The sequence below is a fragment of the Rhinopithecus roxellana genome, chromosome 16 (assembly GCF_007565055.1).
Source record: "Rhinopithecus roxellana isolate Shanxi Qingling chromosome 16, ASM756505v1, whole genome shotgun sequence".
In the NCBI taxonomy this organism is placed as follows: Eukaryota; Metazoa; Chordata; class Mammalia; order Primates; family Cercopithecidae; genus Rhinopithecus; species Rhinopithecus roxellana.
This window is the reverse complement of record NC_044564.1, coordinates 118,058,091-118,079,104: the sequence shown is the minus strand read 5'-3', so window position 1 is coordinate 118,079,104 and position 21,014 is coordinate 118,058,091. Positions and strand designations below refer to the sequence as shown.

The window sequence follows — 21,014 nt, the reverse complement described above, 5'->3', positions numbered from 1 at the left end:
TGTGTATATATATATATGAAGGTCTTATATATATACATATATATATATGAATGTCAGTCATAGATCAAGGGTTAGGGTGGGTCATGAACCGATAATTAAATTTTATCTAATTTTATGCACTCAATTAAAAACAAGCAAATACATACATACATATATGCATAAAGGGTTAGAATGGCTTCCAAGACAGATGGAAACAAATAGTAAATGTATGTTCAATGAATCGATAAGTGAAATGTCTTGCCAAGTGATCCCAATGCATTTGGGGACTGAGATCAAGGAGCTCAAAGAGCTATAAGACATGAACTTCATTGTCCCTTCGTTTTCCTGCCTCCTAGAGGAGAGAAATAACTTGGCCTCTTCAATTCTTGTTTGTCTTTAAGAACCTGAGGAGCACTTTGTCTTTGACAACAACAATAGAACAAATAGTATTCATATATCATTTTTACTGTTTACAAAAGATTATACTCCAAAGCATATCTTGTCTTCAAAATAAATTTGCCAAGTAGATATTCCCATTTTAAAGGTAAGGAAGCGGAAGGGAAGAGAATTGAAGTGACTTACTCAAGGCCAGAGAACTGATATGAGTTGGAGGGAGTAGGAAATGAGAAGGAAAAATCTTGTGCTCCCACTGCTGGTCTGAGAATTGAATAATTCCCAGTTGTCTAGGAATATTCACAATTACTGCATACAATGGCTAAAAATCCCCCTGGAAGACATGCAGTTTCCAAATGCCTAATTGCCACAACTGAAGTGAATCAGTAGTCATAATCCAGCCTCTATTGGAGAGGAAGGGGGATTTTGAATGATACAATTTATGTTGTTCAACATAGCTCTCTTTTTATCCAATGGCAATCTTTTACAGATGACTTGGAGTTGCAAAAAGTCAAAGATTTGCTTAGGCAAATTTTTTATTCATGACATTGTGCATCCAAGATTTTCTTTCTCCAGTCAGTCTCTGGAAACACATTTAGGTTATGGTGCTATTTTCATTTTATGACTACAGAAACAGAGTTCAAACGTTCTTAGTCTAAGACTATAGAGCAATTTCTTTCTAAACTAGGAAGGTATGAATCTGAGATCTCCCATTTTCACAATGCTTCCATGATCTTTGCATATATCGCATTCCAGCTTTCATAGAGGGGATGTCTGAGTCATTTGCTCATCCGACAAATCGTCATACTTTCACCAACAAACATTCTTCCTCCCTGGTTTTCTCTCTTCCTGAAGCTTGTAGCAATGTTCCCAGCTCTCAAGAAAGATCTGGAGCAGCTCGGAAGATAAGAGCACTTGGAGAAGAAAGTTACAATTTAGTGGAGTTAATTTCATTGCAGGCTTTCAGCACGCTATTCACATGCAAACTTCACACAGAATATTTTTATCACTACCTTATTGGAATAGATTGGTAATTAATAGTTTGTAATCTACCACTGCTAACACGTTTTGACTTATTAAACACTTGGACAAAATAAAAGAGGATCTGTTTTGCCGTAAGGGGGAGCTTTTGAGTTCTATAAAGAGGGGGAAAAAAGAAGAAAAAAAATACATTACATGTATGTCCCAGTTCAAAAACAGACCTACAAAGCAGCAAATGGTCAGATCCTTACCTGTGACTTTAACAATTTCAGAGGACCTGAATTGCTTCAGTTGAAAAAATTAGGCAAATCAATATTTTTCTCTCATTTTCTTCCTATAAACTTAAAATAATTTCTAATGACCAACAGAGTATTTTAAAGAATATTAGGGGGAATTCAGAGACCCAGTTGCACTGGGACTACAGCTTCTGAAAGGCGGATGTCCTGGACAGTGCCTTTCTTCTATTTTCTTCTGATGATTCCATAAGGACTTTGGAAACATTTGAGTTAGCTGAAGCCAGCCTTATCTGGGGGCTCAGAAAAGAGGGGAATGGTTCATCATTGTACAACTTTAAGGAAATTCTGAGAGGGAAAAGGACAGAGGAAGCAAAAATAGAGGGAAAAGAAGAAGGAAAGAGGTAAAAAGAGAGGAGAGAGGAAGGGGGGAGAAGAGTGAGGGGGAGAGTGAGAAAAAGAGAAAGAGGGAGAGAGGGAGGGAGGGAGAGACAGAGAGAGAGAGAAAAATTTTAAAAATCTAAGAATCAAGTTTCAAGACTCTTTATGTGCTATAGAAAAGGATGAGGTTTACCGGCAGAGTGCAAAGGGGATCCTAAGAGAAGAGAGAGATTTTTCTTCCGCTATCAGAAATAATAATAATAATAATAATAATAATAATAAGTGGGGGGAGTGAGGGAAGGAAAAAAAGCAAGCAAAACAAAACAAAAACAGGAATGTGTGTTTTGAGCAGGAATGAAGAGAGCTGGGAGGACCGTAAGGGGGTGTGTACAGAATTTCATTAAATTGTTACTTTAAGATTGTCTTCTTAAAAAAAAAAAAAAAAAAAAAAAGGAAGAATAAAAGGAGGGGGTGGAGAAGCGGGAGCGAAGGAAAGGAGGCAAACGGCAAAGTGAAGGAAAGCTGGGTAGCTCGGCCTCTCCAAACTGATTGATTAGTCATGATCCCCGCAGTTTTAACAGGGACTCATTCAATTGGGAAGGTGGAGCGCTGGGGAGCAGATTAGCATACGCTTGTTTACTCATCTTCTGAGGGATTTTTTCCCCCTCTTTCCTTTCATTTTGAGAAGAAGGAGGGAGGGGAGGGGGGACTGGGGGGGAGAAGGGGGCTGTGGCTTGTGTTATAAAGGACGCAAAAAATAAATAAATTAGAGCATCTTTTGGGGGGAGGGAATTCAGCGGATCAGTCTTAGAGGAGCTATTTTTTTTAGGAGAGAGAAATCATATAAAATAAAATGAAATAAAACAAGGAGGAAGGCAACCAGCTGTTAGGGGGGAAAATAAGGCAGATAAAGGAGCGGGGAGAGAAATTAATTGCCAACCAGGAGGAGTTGGGCTGTATTTTTCAAAGGTGGGGAGAGTGGAGCACACACCTTGAGGAGGAAAGCGAGAAAGAAAAGAAAAAAGCAAGTGGAAGGGGGGGCTCGCCCAAGAAGGGTGAAGAAGCGAAGAAAGTCGAGGCGCCGAGGCTCCCAAAGCTGGCAGCTCCGGGCGGCGGTGCAGGGGCGAAGGGGGGGCGGGGGGAACCGTCGGACATGCGGCTCTGGAGTTGGGTGCTGCACCTGGGGCTGCTGAGCGCCGCGCTGGGCTGCGGGCTGGCCGAGCGTCCCCGCCGGGCCCGGAGAGACCCGCGGGCCGGCCGACCCCCTCGCCCCGCCGCCGGCCCGGCCACCTGCGCCACCCGGGCGGCCCGCGGCCGCCGCGCCTCGCCGCCGCCGCCGCCGCCGCCGGGCGGTGCCTGGGAAGCCGTGCGCGTCCCCCGGCGGCGGCAGCAGCGGGAGGCGAGGGGCGCCGCCGAGGAGCCGAGCCCGCCGAGCCGGGCTCTCTATTTCAGCGGGCGAGGCGAGCAGCTGCGTCTCCGGGCCGACCTCGAGCTGCCCCGGGACGCGTTCACGCTGCAAGTGTGGCTGCGAGCGGAAGGGGGCCAGAGGTCTCCGGCAGTGATCACAGGTAGGCGAGGGCGCCCCGGCGGGCGCTGCACCATCCCTGCGGCCCCAGAAGCGCGCGGGTGTCTGGGCGCTGGTGGCAGGCGGGTCGGGGGCTTGCGGGCGTGTCTGTGCGGGAGCTGCCCTGCGAGCGTTGCAGAGACATTCGGGCGAGCTGAGAGCCTCACTTTGCCCCATCAGTGGAATGGGCACACTCGGAAGGCGTCGCTGCCCGATCCCTGGGAGGAACCTGGGAAGTCCTCCTGGCGGCCCCGCGGACCCTCGGCCAGTGAGGGCTGGTTCCCGGAGAGCCTAGGGCACATAACCCGTGCTCCGAATGGTCAGATGCACTCTCTCCGTTTGGGATCAAAGGGAGGATGACCCAATTGAGATGCTTGTGAAAGGAGACTTGGGGACCGTTGATTCCTTTGACGTTTCAATAGGGGTAACTCCCCTACATTAGGCCCCATTCCCCCGAAAGCCGGCAAGGGCAAGGTTGTCGTAATCGCCAGGACTTAGAAGTCCTCGAAGTGCCCCAAAGTTGCTCACTGATTGAAGCCTGCCTCTGGGACTCACCCTCACCCCCTCCCCGTCATCCTATGTCCTAGCTTTTAAAGCCCATTGCCTGTCACTCGGGGCTGGGACGAGACCTTCCTAATGCACACCCCGCCAGCGTTCCCCAGACGCGGCTGCGAAACGGGGCGCTTTTCTCATTTGGAACTTTATGAGCCCGTAATGAATTTGAGTTCTCCCTCCTCAACCTCCCTCTCTCCCCTTCGCTGTTCCACAGCAAAGCCTATAGTGAAACCGGACACTTTGCGAGGATTACAAACCTTAGAAATGCTCCAGCATCCATTTTTCCCCCTCTAAATAAATCTGTGGAAATGCCTTTAATAAAACTGGGGAGCGGAGGTGGGGGCGGCGCTGGAAGAGAGAAGGAAAGTTTTGCCTTTTCTGTCTGGGAGATTCCCTTTCTGCACAAACAATCTTGCCATGTCCTGGGACGTCTTAAAGTGAGAGTAGGGGTTCCCCCTTCACTGCAGCCAGGAAACGTGTGAAGGCGTTTTGCGATCCCACCCCCTCACACACACACTTTCTTAGAAGGGAAAGCTCTGAGCTCTTCGGGCAATTCTGCTTCTTCCTGTCTTTCCATGGCTTGGACTTTCACAGATGTAGCACTGACTATCCAATTGACATGAAGACCCCTTTAGGAGACACACACTCTGCTGCTATCGCAAGAATACGTCTCCCAAAGCCCCCGCTTTCCAGCTATCAAAGGAGAGCGATACAGTGATTCCCCCCAACAACCCACAACTGACGTCATCGCCTGCTATTTTTCCTGTTTTTTTTTTTTTTTTTTTTTTCCGGGAAGAAGAAGGAAACTGAACTCATTCACTTTTAACTCGCAAGCCCTGTTTACCCAGAGGAGGGTCTAATTTGGAACAGAGGAGATGTTATCCTTAATAATAATGACGATGGTGATAATTTAGGGCTGTAGTATATTGAGTTCTCTTTCCAAACATGTGAAAAAGCCAAGAGACTGCTGCTTGGAGGTGATTCTTTTTTAATCTGTAGGTCTGGTTTTTCCTAGTCTTTACCTGTCATACCAGTGATTTGGAAGGCATTCCCTGGAGAGAGGAGAGCACAGGGTTATGCAGGCATCATCAGTGAAAGGGTAGTGAATGCATTTTAGCTATGTAAGTGTGTCTACATAAATACATGTATATACATATATACACACATATATAAAACACCTGGGATTCCACAGGAGACTGCTTTATAAATGTCCATAATTCAGACAGGCAGCCTCTCTTCACACGCATTCTCTTGAGCACTCATTCATTCTCTCACACAAAGATTGTTGCAGTAAAATACTTTAATTGGATGGGGGACGTTAGGTTATTATTGCTTGTATAAAATGCCTGGTCCATTTTATGTGTGGAAATAACATTCCTCTCAAAACGAAAAAAAAAAAAAAAAAAAAAAAGCGCTGCTGTCGTGTAGCACCAGAAAGCCAGGAGCTTTTCTCCTGAGGATTCTGGTGGATTTCTTTTCCCTCCCCTAGTTGAGTTGGAGCCAGATTTGGCGGTGTGTAAACACCTGGCTCTGAGCCAGAAAAGACTCATTCTGCATATCCTCCACATGGTACAGGCTGTTGGACTAAAAAGAACCTGCTTCTCCTTGAATTAAAAAGCAAACAAACAGAGGTTCTTTGCAGAAGTACTTTTTCAGCTCCCTCCTTCATGTAAGTTTGGGCTGGGAGAGCCAGGATCGAGGTGGGCAGCAAGGATCCGGTGCTAAGGCTCACCCTCTCGCTGCGACCTCAGGTGCCCAGTTTGCTGCCTGACCTCTGCTGGCTTTCTCTGGCTGGGCGTTGCCACTTTCCTAGGAATCCCTGGTCACCTATCTTGAGAGAGCAGTCATCGCTCAGCAGGGACCGCGCTGCTATTTCAGGCAGAGAGTTGCTGTCTTGCTGTCAGGCCAGGCTGCCTTACATCACTCTTTGCTGCAGGATTCAATTGGGTTTCGTAAAGGTCTAATTTTACGGTGCTGTTAACCGGGTCTGTCGTCTGGCAGAGGCAGGCCTTGCCTCTCCTGGTAGGCGGGCTATGCTCCCAGATCCGCCCGGGATGCTATTTCTGCCCCGGTTCAAACTTCACTGACACCAGTTCAGACAGGCGCTCGGAGAGACGGGGGAAGGAGCGAAGGAGCAGTTTGCTTCTGAAGCTCAGAAAACATGCCTTTTATTTTTCTGAAAAGAAAGGAGAAGAATATATATATTAATACATAAAAAAAAGGAAAGGCTTATGCAGGCAAAAACAAAGCCAAAGTTAGAAAGTGCCTGTGTGTAGGATTCTCTGGAGGGTCCACCCGTGGATGGTCTTCAGGACTGAAGAATCCTTTAAGGCTACTGTGAGAAGGGTCCTCAGAGGTTACCCAAGCCAGTTTCCCTTTTGGCCGAATGGGGAGAGAGACACACAGAGAGGGGAGGGGCATGTGCTAGATGACACAGCTCCTCAGAGGCAGGAACTAGGATTTAATCCCTGGCATCTGACTTCCAGGCCTTGCCCCCCTGCACCGCTGAGAGAATGTGTCTCATAAACACCATCACCTCTCACCCCACATGGACCCACCACCCACACACAGCCTTCAGCCTTCATGCATAGCAATTTGGGTTCCTTTTCAAGTCAGGGGATGGGGGGTTGTTTCTGACACATCCCTTTGCTTTTGTACCACACCAGGCAGGAGGAACCAGACCCCTGTTCCTCATCCCCCAACTGCCCCCCCAACACCCCTCCAGTTCGAAAGAAAAGGAAAACAAAAGACTCAATTTGCTCCATCGAGCAGAGGCCTTGAGCAGCAGTTAATCTTGTTAAAGTTTCTCCTGACCTGTTAGATAAGTGAAATGTGGACCCCACAAGTACTGCCCTCCTCCCACCCCTGTCCCACTCCCCTTCCCTTAGTGATTCGGAATTCCTGCTCAGGAAGAGAAAAGGATTTACCTGAATCCCACCCAGCACCTCTGCTGGCTGGCCTTTTTTCTTTTGTTCTAATGGTTGGACTGGATTAAGTGTGCTGGTTACTCCCAGGAATCTTTTTTTTTTCCTTCCCTTCTGCAGCCCCCACTACCTAGTATCCACCCAACCTTCATAAAAGAGTGCCCACATTTTCTCCACTTCAGCATTGCTGTAACAATGAAGGCTGGGTTTAAGTACATGGCTAGGAGTCCATGTATTAACAAGGCTTTCTCCCAATATCTGTAGTCCTACCTGGGATCTAGAATATTGTAATAGTTAGAACTCAGTTTTAGTAGCCAGCTTACGTAAGTGTAATCTCTGCCCCTAACTAACTGTGTGACCTTGGGCAAGCAAGCTAGTTGACTTCTCTGGACTTCATTCAAATTATCAGACAGACAGGCTGGAATTTCTCTTACATGCTGTGTGATTTGAGTCAAGTCACTTCATCCATCTATCCCTTGGTTTACTTATCTATAAAATGGGCATAATGACATCAGGATATTTCAATGAAATAAGCATGCAAAAAGTACCCAGAGCAGTGTCAACTTGTATCAGGGACTCAGTCAAGGGTAGCCAGATCTAGGAAGTAGCTGCATCTCTTTTTCCAGTTTCCGGCTTTGGCTTTCAAAAAGTGGGGACTGTTTGTAGGGCTTCCCTTCTTGAGTTGCTGGGGAGTCTCTCTAGAGTAAATAATGTATCTTGGGGAATAATTAGATTCCTTCAAATACCTTTCTTTCACTTTGATCTTCTCCTCTTTGACATGCTAGGATGACCCCTCGGTAATAAGAGCCAAAGGAGGCCCAGAACCACTGGAACCTGTTAACAGGAAAATGAGTTAGCATTCAGAGAGAGCAAGCACCTCCAAAAAAGGAAGCCATACAGGTCTACTGTCGACCTCTTGCTCCTTCCCCAGGTGCTCCCCAAACTCTCACCTTCTCTTGAGCTGCCACTCAGTGAACAACTAGAAGTGATAAAGGCTGTGAAACCTGGGAAAGCACCTCCCATTATTGCCTGCACAGAGGAAGGCAAAATTGAGGTCCGTAGATACGGAACTCGGGAGTATGGGTTGTGTATGGCCAGCCTGGACATGAACTCGGTGATCATCTGGGTCAAACAGCTCACTGTGCAACAGGAAGTTGAGGACCAGGGCCACACAAAATTAAACGGTATTCACAGGTGGTCCCCTCTAGATAGTCTGAGAGATCATTTGGTCCAGCACTTCCCATTCCTGGCTGCACCTGGAATAACCAGCTTTTAAAACATCCTTTGCCCAGGCTGCACCCCAAGGATTCTGATGTTGTGGGTCTGGGGTTGGCCTGGGAACGGGTTGGCCCAAAACCTTCTCAAGTAATGTTGAAGGACCACTAGTGAAAGTAATCAATGTAGTCTGACATCCCCTTGTTCCGCAGAGGCCCAAAGGGGAAGTGATGTTCCCTGCTTACTGAGCTGGGTAGTAGCTAAGCCTTTAGGAAAGTTCCGGTGCCCCAACTCTGAAGGACCCCTCTTCCATCCTGAATTCCGCTGTTCACTGCAAACCCCTGGGTGCCACAGGTCCTGACATTTCATTTTTTCCAGTGCCATTCCTGTGTGGGACCATGGTGGTCCCCATCTTTGCAGGATGCGCCTGATGTCAAATGAATCTCTCGGAGTTTTGGAGACAGAAGCCTCTTTGAACAGGAAGAAGGATTATAAGAAAGGGAAGCCCAGCTCTGAGGCGTTCACCATTCACTTTGCCCTGGGCTAGTTCTTTAGAAAGATGTGTGTTCCTATTACTTCAAAACCCCTCACCTTGAGATCACTGTAAAACCAGCACTGGCTGCAGGTGTCTCCAATAAGGAAAAGAGAAAATCTCCACGTACCAGAGGTAGGAGGACTCCCTCTATGGGCAGCTTGTATCTTATCTACCTATGGCCGAGGGCTCAGGAATCCAGTAGGCATCTATTTCTCTCCTCACCAGCTGCCCCTTCTCTGGAACTTAGTTCCCTTTCCCTAAGGTTCTCCTAACTTTCTTCTTATGGCAGTAAGAGCTCTGCTTCTCTGCTTCTTGCCTTGATGCAGTTACTGGAAATGCTCAACTGTGATTCTGACACCAGCAGCTGAGAACTGAGTTGTAAGTTCCTTAGCTTTTTTGAAGATCTATAAGTGGGAATTAGGAGGTCAGAGTTCAGGTTCTGGTTTGGCTTCCTCTGAGCTGTGTGACCTGTGGTCTCTGACTTAACCACTGGGGCCTCGGGGGAGAGGGTTTGGGGGATGGTTACTCTCAATGTCCCCATCTCATGGGCTGTCATGGGAACCAGGTGAGACAATGGCAGGCGAAGCTGTTGGCTGAGGTCAGACCACAGTGGGACTTCGTAAGTCTGCCAAATTCTGCCACGTACTGCTTTATGACCTTGACTACCGCTTCTCTCTGGACCTCAGTGTTCTCAGGATGCAAAAAGAGGGTCAGGGGTAAAATAGGGACTTTCAAACTGTGCCCCCCAATCGTAGGGCGCCTCTGGGACAAGGGTGAACGGCAGGACTCTGTCTCTCTCCTTCCCTTCACCTTATCCCACTTAAATTGTGTGATTCTACAAGCTTCTGTTTAAAGGAATATGTTCCTCCATTACAAAGAGTTTAAATGGACATGGACTGACACTGAGGAGTTATTGTTAATCTTGATAGGTGTGACATAATATTGTTCTTATGTTTTTTTTAAAGATCCTAATTTGTTAGAAATGCATAGTGAAGTACTTGTGGGTAAAATTATATTTTGTCTATTTTGTTTGTTTATTTGTTTAAAAAGCTCCAGAAAAAAAAAAAAAAAGGTTTTCTGGGGGTAGTGGTACGTGAGAGATTAGCAGACTGCTAACAATTGTCGAAACCAAGTGATTAAACCTTGGAGCTTTAATACATTTTTGTTCATGCTTTGGTGTGCCATTGAAGATTTCCATAATACAAAGTTAAAAATACTACAAGTGTTTGAGAGCCGCAGGAGGAAGTGAAGTCTCAGTTCCCTGCATGTTCTGTGACCTGAAAGGTTTGCAAATACGGAGACCACCACTTAGAGAGGGTTAGGGACTCTCCCAAGGTCGCACAAGATTAACTGAAGGTGGTGATGCAGCCCAGGCTTCAGATCTGAGGAGCTCCCCATCCGCTCCTCTCTGTACAGTTGCAAACTCAAGTGAAAATGATTATCCAGGGAGAACTTGAGGGGAATAAAAGTGAAGAGGGGAGCCTTAGGTGGAGCATGGAGAAGGGGCAAGTGGAGACTTGCTCTGCAATAAGAAGCTTTTGAGTGAGAAAATTATTTGCTGTATGGGACTGCCCTACATATTGTGAAATGGCTCTGTTCATGAGAATTTCATGGGATCTGCTAGTGATTATGACAGGCCCAAAAGTATTGTGACAATACACACACACATACTCATATACTCACAGGTCCACATACCCTTAGTTCCCATTTTTCTGATTCCTTATTTCTCTCCATCCCTAACTACCTGGAGAGCAATTCTAGAGCGTTCTAGAGCCCTGGGGCAGTGACCTGTGGGAGCACATGTTTACTGAGGCACTATTTTGCAATGGTTGATCACCGGACTCAGAAATCAAACTGCCTGGTCAAATCCTGACTATTGCACCTGCTAGTTGCATGACCTTGGGCAAGTTACTTAGTATCTCCAAGCTTCACTTTTCCCCTCTGTAAAGTGCAGATAATACTAGCTGTTACTTTGTAGGGTTGTTTTGAAGATTAACTGGGCCTCCATGTGGAAAATGCTTAGTAATGGAATCTAGACCATGCAGTAACCCAGCAAATGTTAACTCATATCAGTATTATGTGTGCCAGCCATTGCCACGTGTTATTTCTAATACTCTCAATAACTCTAGGAGTTAGACATACTTATCTCTTTTGGCAAAGCCAGGAATTACCTTTTCCTCCCTTACAACTCAGGAAAGAGTTATTGCTGTCATCTTAACATTAAAAAAATTTAAAAATTTAAAAAACTAAAATGAAAGGCAAACAAGATAAACACATTATTGTGTCATTAAAAAAAAAAAAAAAAAAAAAAAACAGTGCATGCTCATTGTAAAAAAATCTCAGACATGCAAACAAAGAACTAGAGACCAGGTAAAATTTGTCTATTTCTGCCCAAGCATGCAACAAGTATCTTTTGAGTTTCTGCTCTGTGCTGGGTACAGTTTTAAGCCTTGAGGACACAGTAGTCAACAAAAGAGAGAAACATCTCTGCCCTCAGGGAGTTTATATTCTGGGCAGTGGGTGTTGGGGAGAAGGTGGAGACAGACTATAAATGAGTAAGCATATATATCTCATAATGTCAGGTGAATGTTTATAAAGAAAGAGTTGAGAAGGAAGTCTAGGAATGCTGTGTGGGAGTGGGGATGCCGGAGGAGTGAGGAGTAAGATTTGAAAAGATTGGTTAAGGGAAGCCATACTGAGAGTAGCATTGGAGAAGAGACCTATGAGCAGGCCTGAGGATTTCTGGAGAAGTCCACGGTGTATCGCAAAAGGAGGAGCAACGTGCTTTGAGCTAGGAGATGTCAGTTCTAGACACTAGCTTGCTGTGTGACTTTAGGCAAGTCACTTTCCCTCTCAGAATCAATTTTCACATCTGAACATTGTGGTAGCGTAGGGATTATCTTCACTAAGGACACTTCTACAGACACTTCCTAGGATTCTATAATCCTCATCAAGGCTGTCCTCAGACAAAACTGTGAAGTTGGCAATAGTTCCAGTTTTCTTCCTTCTCTGGTTTATTTTCCTCCACTAGGTGGTGCCTGTGCCTGTCACCCTTAGGGGCCAATTGCAGACACATTTTCGGCTTCCACACCTCAGCAACACTGGGGGAAAAAGAAGATGGTACACCTGCTTGCCAAGTACCATTGACTGGCAACAACTTGGAATGTTACTGCTCCATTGGTGGATACTCTTTTATGACTGCCCAGAAAGCTTTGTGTCACAAAGCAGTGTACCAGTGGTAGAATTTCTAAGACTGACTGAAGACATTATTTGGAGAATATTGGTACTTCCTGATAGCTGGAAGCCGTACTATTAATAATATAACTAATTATAGCCCCCACAAATATCCAGAAAACTCGCTGAGCAACTCCCAGTCATCACTTACTGGGTGAATGCTAGCATATTCATATTTTGTAATTTCTTAGGATATAAAGGCCATTCCAGACAAATTCCTGGACCTTTTAGTATTGCTTATCATTTTAATCAGATAACTCAGTGAATTAAAATACCAGAACTCTGGAGTCTGTCATCATTTTCCAGACTGTTTTCCTTCAGAGGATCCCTGGAACTGTCATCCCTGAAGTATATCCTGCTTCCTCTCAACTCCCTCCTTCTTCTCTCTCTTCCTACTTCTCATACCCAGCTTATTTGCTTTGACCACTTGGATTTTTCTCCAAACAAGATAAAGAAAATATGTTTGGTTTTCAGTGTTATTTGCCACAAACCGAGTGTCCACAGAACCTGGAAGAATAGAAGAGGTTCCCCTCTTCTACTTTAGATTGTAGAGAACCCTGGTCAGGTCTCAGATTCCAACCCACTTGGAGGAAACTAAGACATAAAAGCTGGGCAGTAACAACTTGGGATATCAAAGTATGTGAGTAGGGGCAGCGTACCAATAGTTGCAGAGCCCTGGTATAGCCTTGTGCGTTTAGGAAGCTGGTGGTCCAACCTGTACCTGTTATCCTTGTAATCAAGAAGTCATTCCTATGTCTGTCCCATATCCATTCCTGTTGCTCTGTGAACATGAAAGGTGGCTCAGCAGAATATGGCCAAATGCATTTGTATGGAGGGGGTTATTTTCCCCAGTGTGACTGCAGATCTTTCAGCTCAGAGGCTGATGAAAGAAGAGAGAAAGCTGTGTTAATAGGCCACTCTTAAGATGCAAGGCACCCAGGCAGAAAACATAAAACATTGGTAAATGTGATACTCAGTTTTGTGAAGTAAACTCCATTTAAGTCCAAAGAAACAAGGTGTGTCAAAGTCCAAAGGACTTACCCAAGCCATTTATTTCATAGATGAGGGACTGAGGGTTGATGAGGAAAGTGGCTTGTCCAAGTCAGTGACCAAGCTGGGTGAGGCTGAGTACCATTGACTGATAACAATTTAAAATGTTACTCTTCCATTGGTGGATACTATTGCATGACTGCCCAAAAGCTTTGTGTCACAAAGCAGACAACTTAGAATGTTACTTCTACATTGGTAGATCCTCCACTGGTAGATACTTTAAAGTCTTAAGCCAGATCTGGGTCCACTTGTTTCCTGACTTTACACCCTTTCCCATAGATTAATTACCCATCTGTCTACTAATGGTCATTATTTGTACAGACTCCACTGGGCTCCAGACTGACAGATTCACCTGTCTACTGGAAATGTTAGCATGTCCTACAAACTCAACAATTCCGAAACAATCATCTTTCCTCCAAAATTCCTTGCATCCTCATCTTCGTTGGTGTCACCCACTCTAGATTACATCATCTACCATGTTCAATCAGTCTTCAATTCCTGACTCTCCTGCTTCCTTAAAATGTTTATAGCCAACCTCTCTTCTCTGTACCTTAAATCCTCTTTATTTCTTGCTGTGACTATTTCCCTAGTATTACAATTTTTCTGAAATTCAATCCCTGCACCCCCTTCAACCTGCTCACCAACATCCAACAGTCAGATCTTTCCAGAATGCAAACCTGACTCTGTCACCTCTAGCTAAAAGCTTTTCAATAAAATCTGAATTATTTGAAGTTCCCCCAAATGCACCTGGCTCTTTAATTATCACTTTTTTTACTTGGCTTATCTTCTATTTCCAGTGCACCATTTTGCAGATGCTTATGCCTTTACAGGATTTTGCCAGAGTTTTCTGTCTTCCGAGAAGCCCTTCATAACTTCTCCCAAAGTGTAACTTGTTCCCTACCTTATTCATCTGTTCCCACTATGTTTTCTGCACACTTTAATCAAAACACCTGGAATTACAACATTTAATTGTGCACATATTTGAGATCTCATCCATCTCAAGTGCTCTATTGCCTAGCTCAGTATCTGACCTATAAAGGGGCAATATGTATTTTTGTTTAATAAATGGCTGACTGGATAAGAGAACCAGTTGAATATCTAATGATTCTGGGAGAAAGAGCTCAGGAACCTTAGGCATGTTGCATTACGTAACCAAAGCACATGACCTAGCATGTGCGTCACCGTCAGAAACATTACACAGTGGTTAATTCCATTTACCCCTGAGCAAAGAAGTCAGAAGGGAAAAGAAATCTGGACTTCCAAAACAGTAGGGGGAGGAGAATAGTGTATTTAAGGGCCTCCTCAGCTCACATTGTGGCCTTTCTAATCCAAGCCACATTTTGGCCTTGGTCTCTCAGCCCTGTGCCCGTTTGCAAAGCATTTGTTTTGTGTGTGCATGGCAGCACATAATCTTAAGCTTTGCTTGCCTCTCAGATTTCCCTCTCTCCCCCTTATCAGTGTCTTTCTGAGCCTCAAGTGTCCTGGCAGTCATATCTGTTGCTTGAGTTTTCACCCATTTCCCTCCTTTCTGATAGTGGGGCTTTCTATCTGCTTTCCTTGATTTTCCTTGATCTTGTTAGACCTTGTGATGACCTCAGGATCTGGAATTCTCTATCCACTGTTTATATACCCCTAGGAGAGAAGACACATTCTCAGCAGTAATAACAGTAATGAAAGCAGCTAGCTTATAATAAGCACTTACTATGTGCTGGCACTATGCTGAATGCTACACTTTGAACACTCTGAAACTGGGTTATAAAGTTGCATGACTCCTTGAAGTACCCATGGCTAATGGGTGGTGAAACTGGAATTCTAATCCATACCAGTTTAATTTTATCTCTCTTCATCCTCAAGGCCTGACACTGCTTGGAACACCGCAATTACTCAGTAAATGTTCCATGAGAGAATGAATATATGAATGACTGAATGAATGAATGATGGTGCCCCCCAGTGGCTAATGCAAACATTTGAAGAATGTAGAATGAAAAGGTAAAGAAGGAAGAGAGGGAGGGATAGAGGAAGAAATAGAGGAAAAATCTGAATGAACATTATAAGATTTCAAAGAGATTGGCTAAGAAATCTCAGATATGCAAAGTATATTTTATTTGCAGGTGATTTTCAAACAGAAAGACAATTTACATCCATTAGAGCATTTCCCACCTTTAGTCCTTTAGGAGATATACGGTTGTCCCTCAGTATCCACTGGGGATTGGTTCCAGCACCAACCCCCGCAATGCCAAAATCTGAGGATGCTCAAGTCCCCAACGTAAAATGGCATAATATTTGTGAATAACCCACACACATCCTCCCATATACTTTGAATCATTTATTGATTATTTATGATATGTAATCCAATGTAAATGCTATATAAATAGTTGTTATGTGGTATTGTTTCATTTGTATTATTTTTATTAAGTATCATATTTTAATTTATTCTGGAATATTTTCAATCTGAATTTGATTGAATCCACAGATGTAGAGGCTACAGATAAGGAGGACCAATTGTACACTGATTTCAAAGATACTCTCTTTGCCAAAAATGTTTTTGGATTCCTCTTTTGAGAATCAGTGCCTGGAGCATGTTTCCCCAGATATGCTCAATGGAGCCTCCTTGTCATCCTCTGATGAGGGCCCTGATGAGTTCTCAGGCAAATCTTGGAATTATGTGGGTGACCATGCTGAGTGAATATGGGCTTTTGAATAGAAGAGTGACTCTGGAATAACAAGGCTGATTTTGAGGAGACTATCATCAGAACTGATTAAGCCTTAATAGAGCCAGTATTAAGCTCTCAGGATGACCCCTTTACAGAACAGCCCCCCAAGAGGCTGATTAAATCTGCTAAAAACAAATACAATATCTTGACCTTCCCTTTCCTAAATTCTAAAGCTGGAGTAACAGAAACTACTTTTATCAAATCTGCTCAGTTTACAGATTGAAAAACTAAGATCCATGGACGTTTACTTGTTAAGATAAGCTAAGTGAGTAAGGTTAAGCAGCAAATTGGTAGCAAAATTGAAACTCAAATTTAGATCTGTTGACTTTCACATCAATGCTCTTTCCACTGGGTCACTTTATTTTCCCTTACAGTGTGGGGTGATAGTTATAATTATGGGTTTATATTAGTAAGATTATTAGAAAACATCATACAGCTATTAAATAACTTTTTTAAAGAACCTCTTATGTGCCAATCTGCTGTCCTAGACATTCTTTAAGGTTCAATGAGAAATGAAAGTTTATTAGGAAAGGTAAATATTCCTTCATTTCTTCCTTCTTTCTAACCATTCATCCTTCTATTTCATATATAGTTATTAAGCAATTTTTATATGTTATACATTGAGTTAGGAGATAAGAATTAAAAAGGAGAACAAGGCATAGTTCCATGCCTTGAGGAGCTCCCAGTCCTAGTAGTGGAAGCAGACTGGTAAACAGATACGTGACATCATGGTAACTGCTATAACTAAGCAATTAATAGAGTTCTGGGGAAGCACAGAGCAGAAACACTATGTTATGAAACACCCATGTTTATCATGAGGTCTAAAAAGTGCTCTGAAATTTCAAAGGCATAAGTGATCTTTTCCACCTGGAAGGATTAGGGACTTGTTCATGAAGTGAATGTGTATGTAGGTAGAGTGTGTGCTCTGCCTTGTGTGGGGGTATACTCATGTATATAATTTTAAACATGTAGCTATAAATCAAATGAGAATAATCAACACTTCTGGATTCATGCCTCAGCTATAGATAGTTACTCAGAGTATCTTTTAGGACCATGGTGTTAGGAAATTATTGGACAATTCAATATCCATCACCATATGAATCAAGCCAATACAACTCCTTATCTTACCATCTCATAGCATTTATCATACTCTGTTGTGATTTCTTTGGTGTCTGTTTCTCCCCAATTGTCTCTGAGCTCCTTGGAGCAGAGACTATTTTGGTCTTCATCTCTGCATTATTCCTATTATTTCTCAGAATACTAGTCGTGTTGGTAAGTGCTGGGTTAACACTGTTAAATGAATGAACAGATTAGAGATGGCTCCAAATGAGGAATAAGATAAGCTGAATTGAATGTGAGTGCTGTGAAGAAAAGGTGCTTTGAGAATTAATAGCATAGGCCTTAGAAAGACCAAACAGTGAAGGCAGACACATCGTGAGTGGCATTGACTGTGAGATATGGCCCTGGTCTCTCTGAGCTAACCAGTTACCTGTTGAAATATATATGCTTATCATCTTTCCCTGTCTCTGTGCCTCTTTCTTTCCAGTGAACGAGTATACCATCTATGCTAGCTTTAAGTCCCTTCCCTGTGGCTGTCCTTCAGCCTCTCCAAACGCATTCTTTTTTTTTTTTTTTTTTTTTTTTTTTTTGAGATGGAGTCTCACTCTGTCACTCAGGCTGGAGTGCAGTGGCACCATCTTAGCTCACTGCAACCTCCACCTCACGAGGTCAAGCAATTCTCCTGCCTCAGCCTCCCGAGTAGCTGAGATTACAGGCGCCTGTCCCCACACCCAGCCAATTTTTGTATTTTTAGTAAAGACGGGGTTTCATCATGTTGGCCAGGCTGGTCTCAAACTCCTGACCTCAAGTGATCTGCCCGCCTTGGCCTCCCAAAGTGCTGGGATTACAGGTGTGAGCCACCACACCTGACCTATCCAAACTATTCTTAGAGAGAGCTGCTAAGAGCTAGGTGGAATTATGAGGGATATGTCCATGTTCCTCCTGCAGTCTTCACCTAGAATATAAGAGGAGGAGGATGGCACACTCGATTTTTTTTTTTTTAATCTAGTGTGCCAAGAAGTTATCAGAGAGCTTTAAACAATGGAGTCACTGGATCTGGTTTATGGTTTCCAAAGATCACTCTGACTGCTATGTGGAGAATGGATTGTGTGAGGCCAAGAGTGGAGTCTCAGTTACAGCAGCATCATGATGTGGATCGATTGCTGATGTTATGACTTAGTATTTTGGTTAATATAATTATAATTTATTTCCTTATTAATATGAATACCAAGTGAAATACCAGAAAAGCACTCCTATTTTAGATCAACAGAGGATAGGGGAGTTTTTGCACTTGGGTTCAGAAGTACTTGATTTGTAAACCCCAAGACATTTTCTGTAAAAATTTGAGGTTGTGCACATTTTTCTGGAGTCAAAGTTCTTTTAAGTTTCTTAAAGGGATCTATGTCCCCCAAATGGTGACTTACATGCTGAAAAACAGGGGGCATACCAGGTCATTTCCTGAAGCTTGTTCCCAGCTCTAAAATATGAACGCTGTAGGGGATCTGTGAAAATGAGAATGTTGATGTTGAGTTGTCATATCAGACTGAGCAATTGCACTTTCCTTCATCTGTACCCTTGTTGGAGTAAATAGAATTTGGACCTTTTTTTCCTCTGAGGAAGAATTAGTTTATTTCTTAGAAATATAATCTACAACTTTGTTTATTCAAACTCTGCTTTCTGAGTTTCTCTGAGTTTTTAAATCGGCAAGTTCACTTCAAATGTGGCCTGAAGTGGTCCTGTCCGTAAGCATTCACTGTGGACTTTGACCATGAATCCACAAATCCAGCCATCTATCCACCCTTCCGTCAATCTACTCTTCCATCCATTACCCATCTATTAACTCTCCTTCCCTCCCTTTCTTCCTTCCTCCCTATCCCCTTACCTCCCCCCACTCCCTCTGTCCCTCCCTCTCTCCCTTCTTTCCTTCCATCCACCCGTCCATCAATCCATCCCCTTTCATCCCCATTCATTCCCTAAGCCATCCACCCTTCTTTACTTTCTTCTTTTCTGCTATCCATCCGTCTACCTATCCATCCATTCATCTGTCCATCCATCCTTCCATTCTTCGATACATGTAATCTTCCATTTACCAGGCTTTGTGCTAGGACTGGAGGAAGAGTTAGGAGATTCCATTTCTTGTTTTTATGCCGCTATGAGTTCTTAAAAAAAAAAAATTCCCTGAGACATCTTCACTGACCTTGTGCTTCCACAGAGTAGAGTGTGAAAAACACTCATTGAAAACTAATTTGAAAAAGTGTTCTTCCTGCATAGTTCTATCATTATAAATATTCCTGGTAGTGCTCTGAGTCTGGATCTAGATTACCAGAGGCTCCTGTATCAACAGTAGTATTTTAGATCAATAACAGTTTCTGCCCTTAGGTTAGCAGGTGCTGGAAAACCAATAGAAAGTTTGAAATGGAGCCCTCTCTTTGAGAAAGGGCAGACTGAGGCGAGACCAGAGAAAGGAGCTGCCAGTAACTTAGCTTCTGGGACTCTCTTTTCCCACAGCCTCCCAAAGCCCTTGTTTAGTGATGCTGAGCCTTCGCGTTCTGTGTATGCCTCTGGATGTATGATGTAGCAGAACACCCTTGTGGCATGAGGTTGTTTCAGTTTCCGAAGCATTTTCGACATGTACCTATCATATTCCCACTCGCCTTGTAAAACAAGCATTTTCATTTAATACAGTGAGGTCTTTGTATTCTCAACAACAAACACATGGTCTAAGGCTCTAGGACACAACCTGCCTTTTTCTCCAACCCCCACTTTCATACCCCCCACCGCCCGACTCTGTCCACCCTTACAAAGCCCAGTGTTAGCAGAAATATCTGTTTACAAACAAGGGTTCCAAAAGAACAGTATCAGTAGCTCAAACAAGCCTCTGAAACATGCCCCTGATTCTGTACTTGGGATCCCTGTGAACAGTGTGTATCACTGGCAGCAGCTTTCACAGAAGGCTTCCTGCCTTTCCATCTTTCCGTCTGTCCTCATGTCTGACTTTCTCTATCCATTCTCCTTATTCATTGAAACCATGGGGAGCCTGAACTGGAGAGGCAGTCAGATGCTGGCCTGGGCATTGTGGATATCTAGGATACAAAGCCCAAACAGGGAATTGCTTGCAGACAGCAAGACAAACCCAAACACATCCGCCTGCAGTGTCATCTGAAGCAGAAGCTGATTGAAGAAGGATTATTAATTGGGTGGATATAATAGTCACATGATAATCATGCAGCTTTAAGCCTTTTTCTAAGGAATCATCAACTGAGGAGCCACTATTGCTGCTCTCTTGAACTTGAGTCCACTGTAGCTCCCTATTACCTATGCATAACAGCTAATATATTTAATGCATAGTATGTGTCAGGCACTGTTCATAAAATTTTGCATACATTAACTCTTTAATCCTCCCCATAACCCTCTGAGGTGGGTACTATTATTACTGCAATTTTCCGGATGAAAGATGAGGAATGTTAAGTGAATTTCCCAAGGTCCACACAAGTCAGTGGTGGAAGCAATCTTCAGAGTGCATATTCTAACTCCTCCACCATAAACCTGTCTAGATTGGGTCTCAATTCTGCAGCCTCACATTCACCTTCCTCCCTAAGCATTGTTTACTACCATAACTTTCCCTCGTTGCTTCCACCAGGATTCTCAACCTCAGCACTATTAACATTTTGGAATGCATAATTCCTTGTTGTGGAGTTTGACAGCATCCCTGGCCTCTAGGTACTAGACACAGTAGCCACACCCTCCTCCCCAGTTGTAACGATCAAAAATGTCTGTAGACATTGCCAAATGTTCCCTGTGGGCAAAATCTACTGGTTGAGAACCACTGACTTACATGGATTCTTCTGATTAAACGGAATCACCTGATACTCCTAAAACACATATTTCTCTCTCTATGCTTTTTCACATTTGTTTTCCCCCTTGACCTTACAGTGTTCTTGGCCTCCTCCTCATCAATCTTCTCTGTTTCATAGTCTTTCAGTTCCTGAGCATCTTTTACAGCCAGAGGAAATACTAACCTGTCTGGTGTCTGATTTGCTTGTTTTTATGCCTTTTTTTTATTTAAAAAATGGTCAACACTTCCAAACTTTTGATTTAAAGTCCCTTAAAGATCCCTGGAGTCTTGAGTTTAAAGTTTAGTTTGTACCATGAATTCCACAATATTTTGCAGTCTACCATGTATCAGATCTCAAGCTT

General features: G+C 43.7%; 1 protein-coding gene across 2 annotated transcripts in view; it reads left to right on the top strand.

Annotated features, from left to right (window-relative positions):
• The first annotated feature begins 2,722 nt into the window (after window positions 1–2,722).
• The window catches only part of PAPPA (pappalysin 1), a 250,880-nt gene continuing 232,588 nt past the window's right edge, over window positions 2,723–21,014 (top strand). Inside the window, exon 1 of one of the 2 annotated variants that reach the window (XM_030919309.1) lies at window positions 2,723–3,535. In XM_030919309.1, the coding sequence (XP_030775169.1) occupies window positions 3,121–3,535 (415 nt within the window). In that variant the 5' untranslated portion in view covers window positions 2,723–3,120. The remainder of the gene's footprint in view (window positions 3,536–21,014) is intronic. The other variant, XR_004053931.1, reaches the window with a different exon arrangement.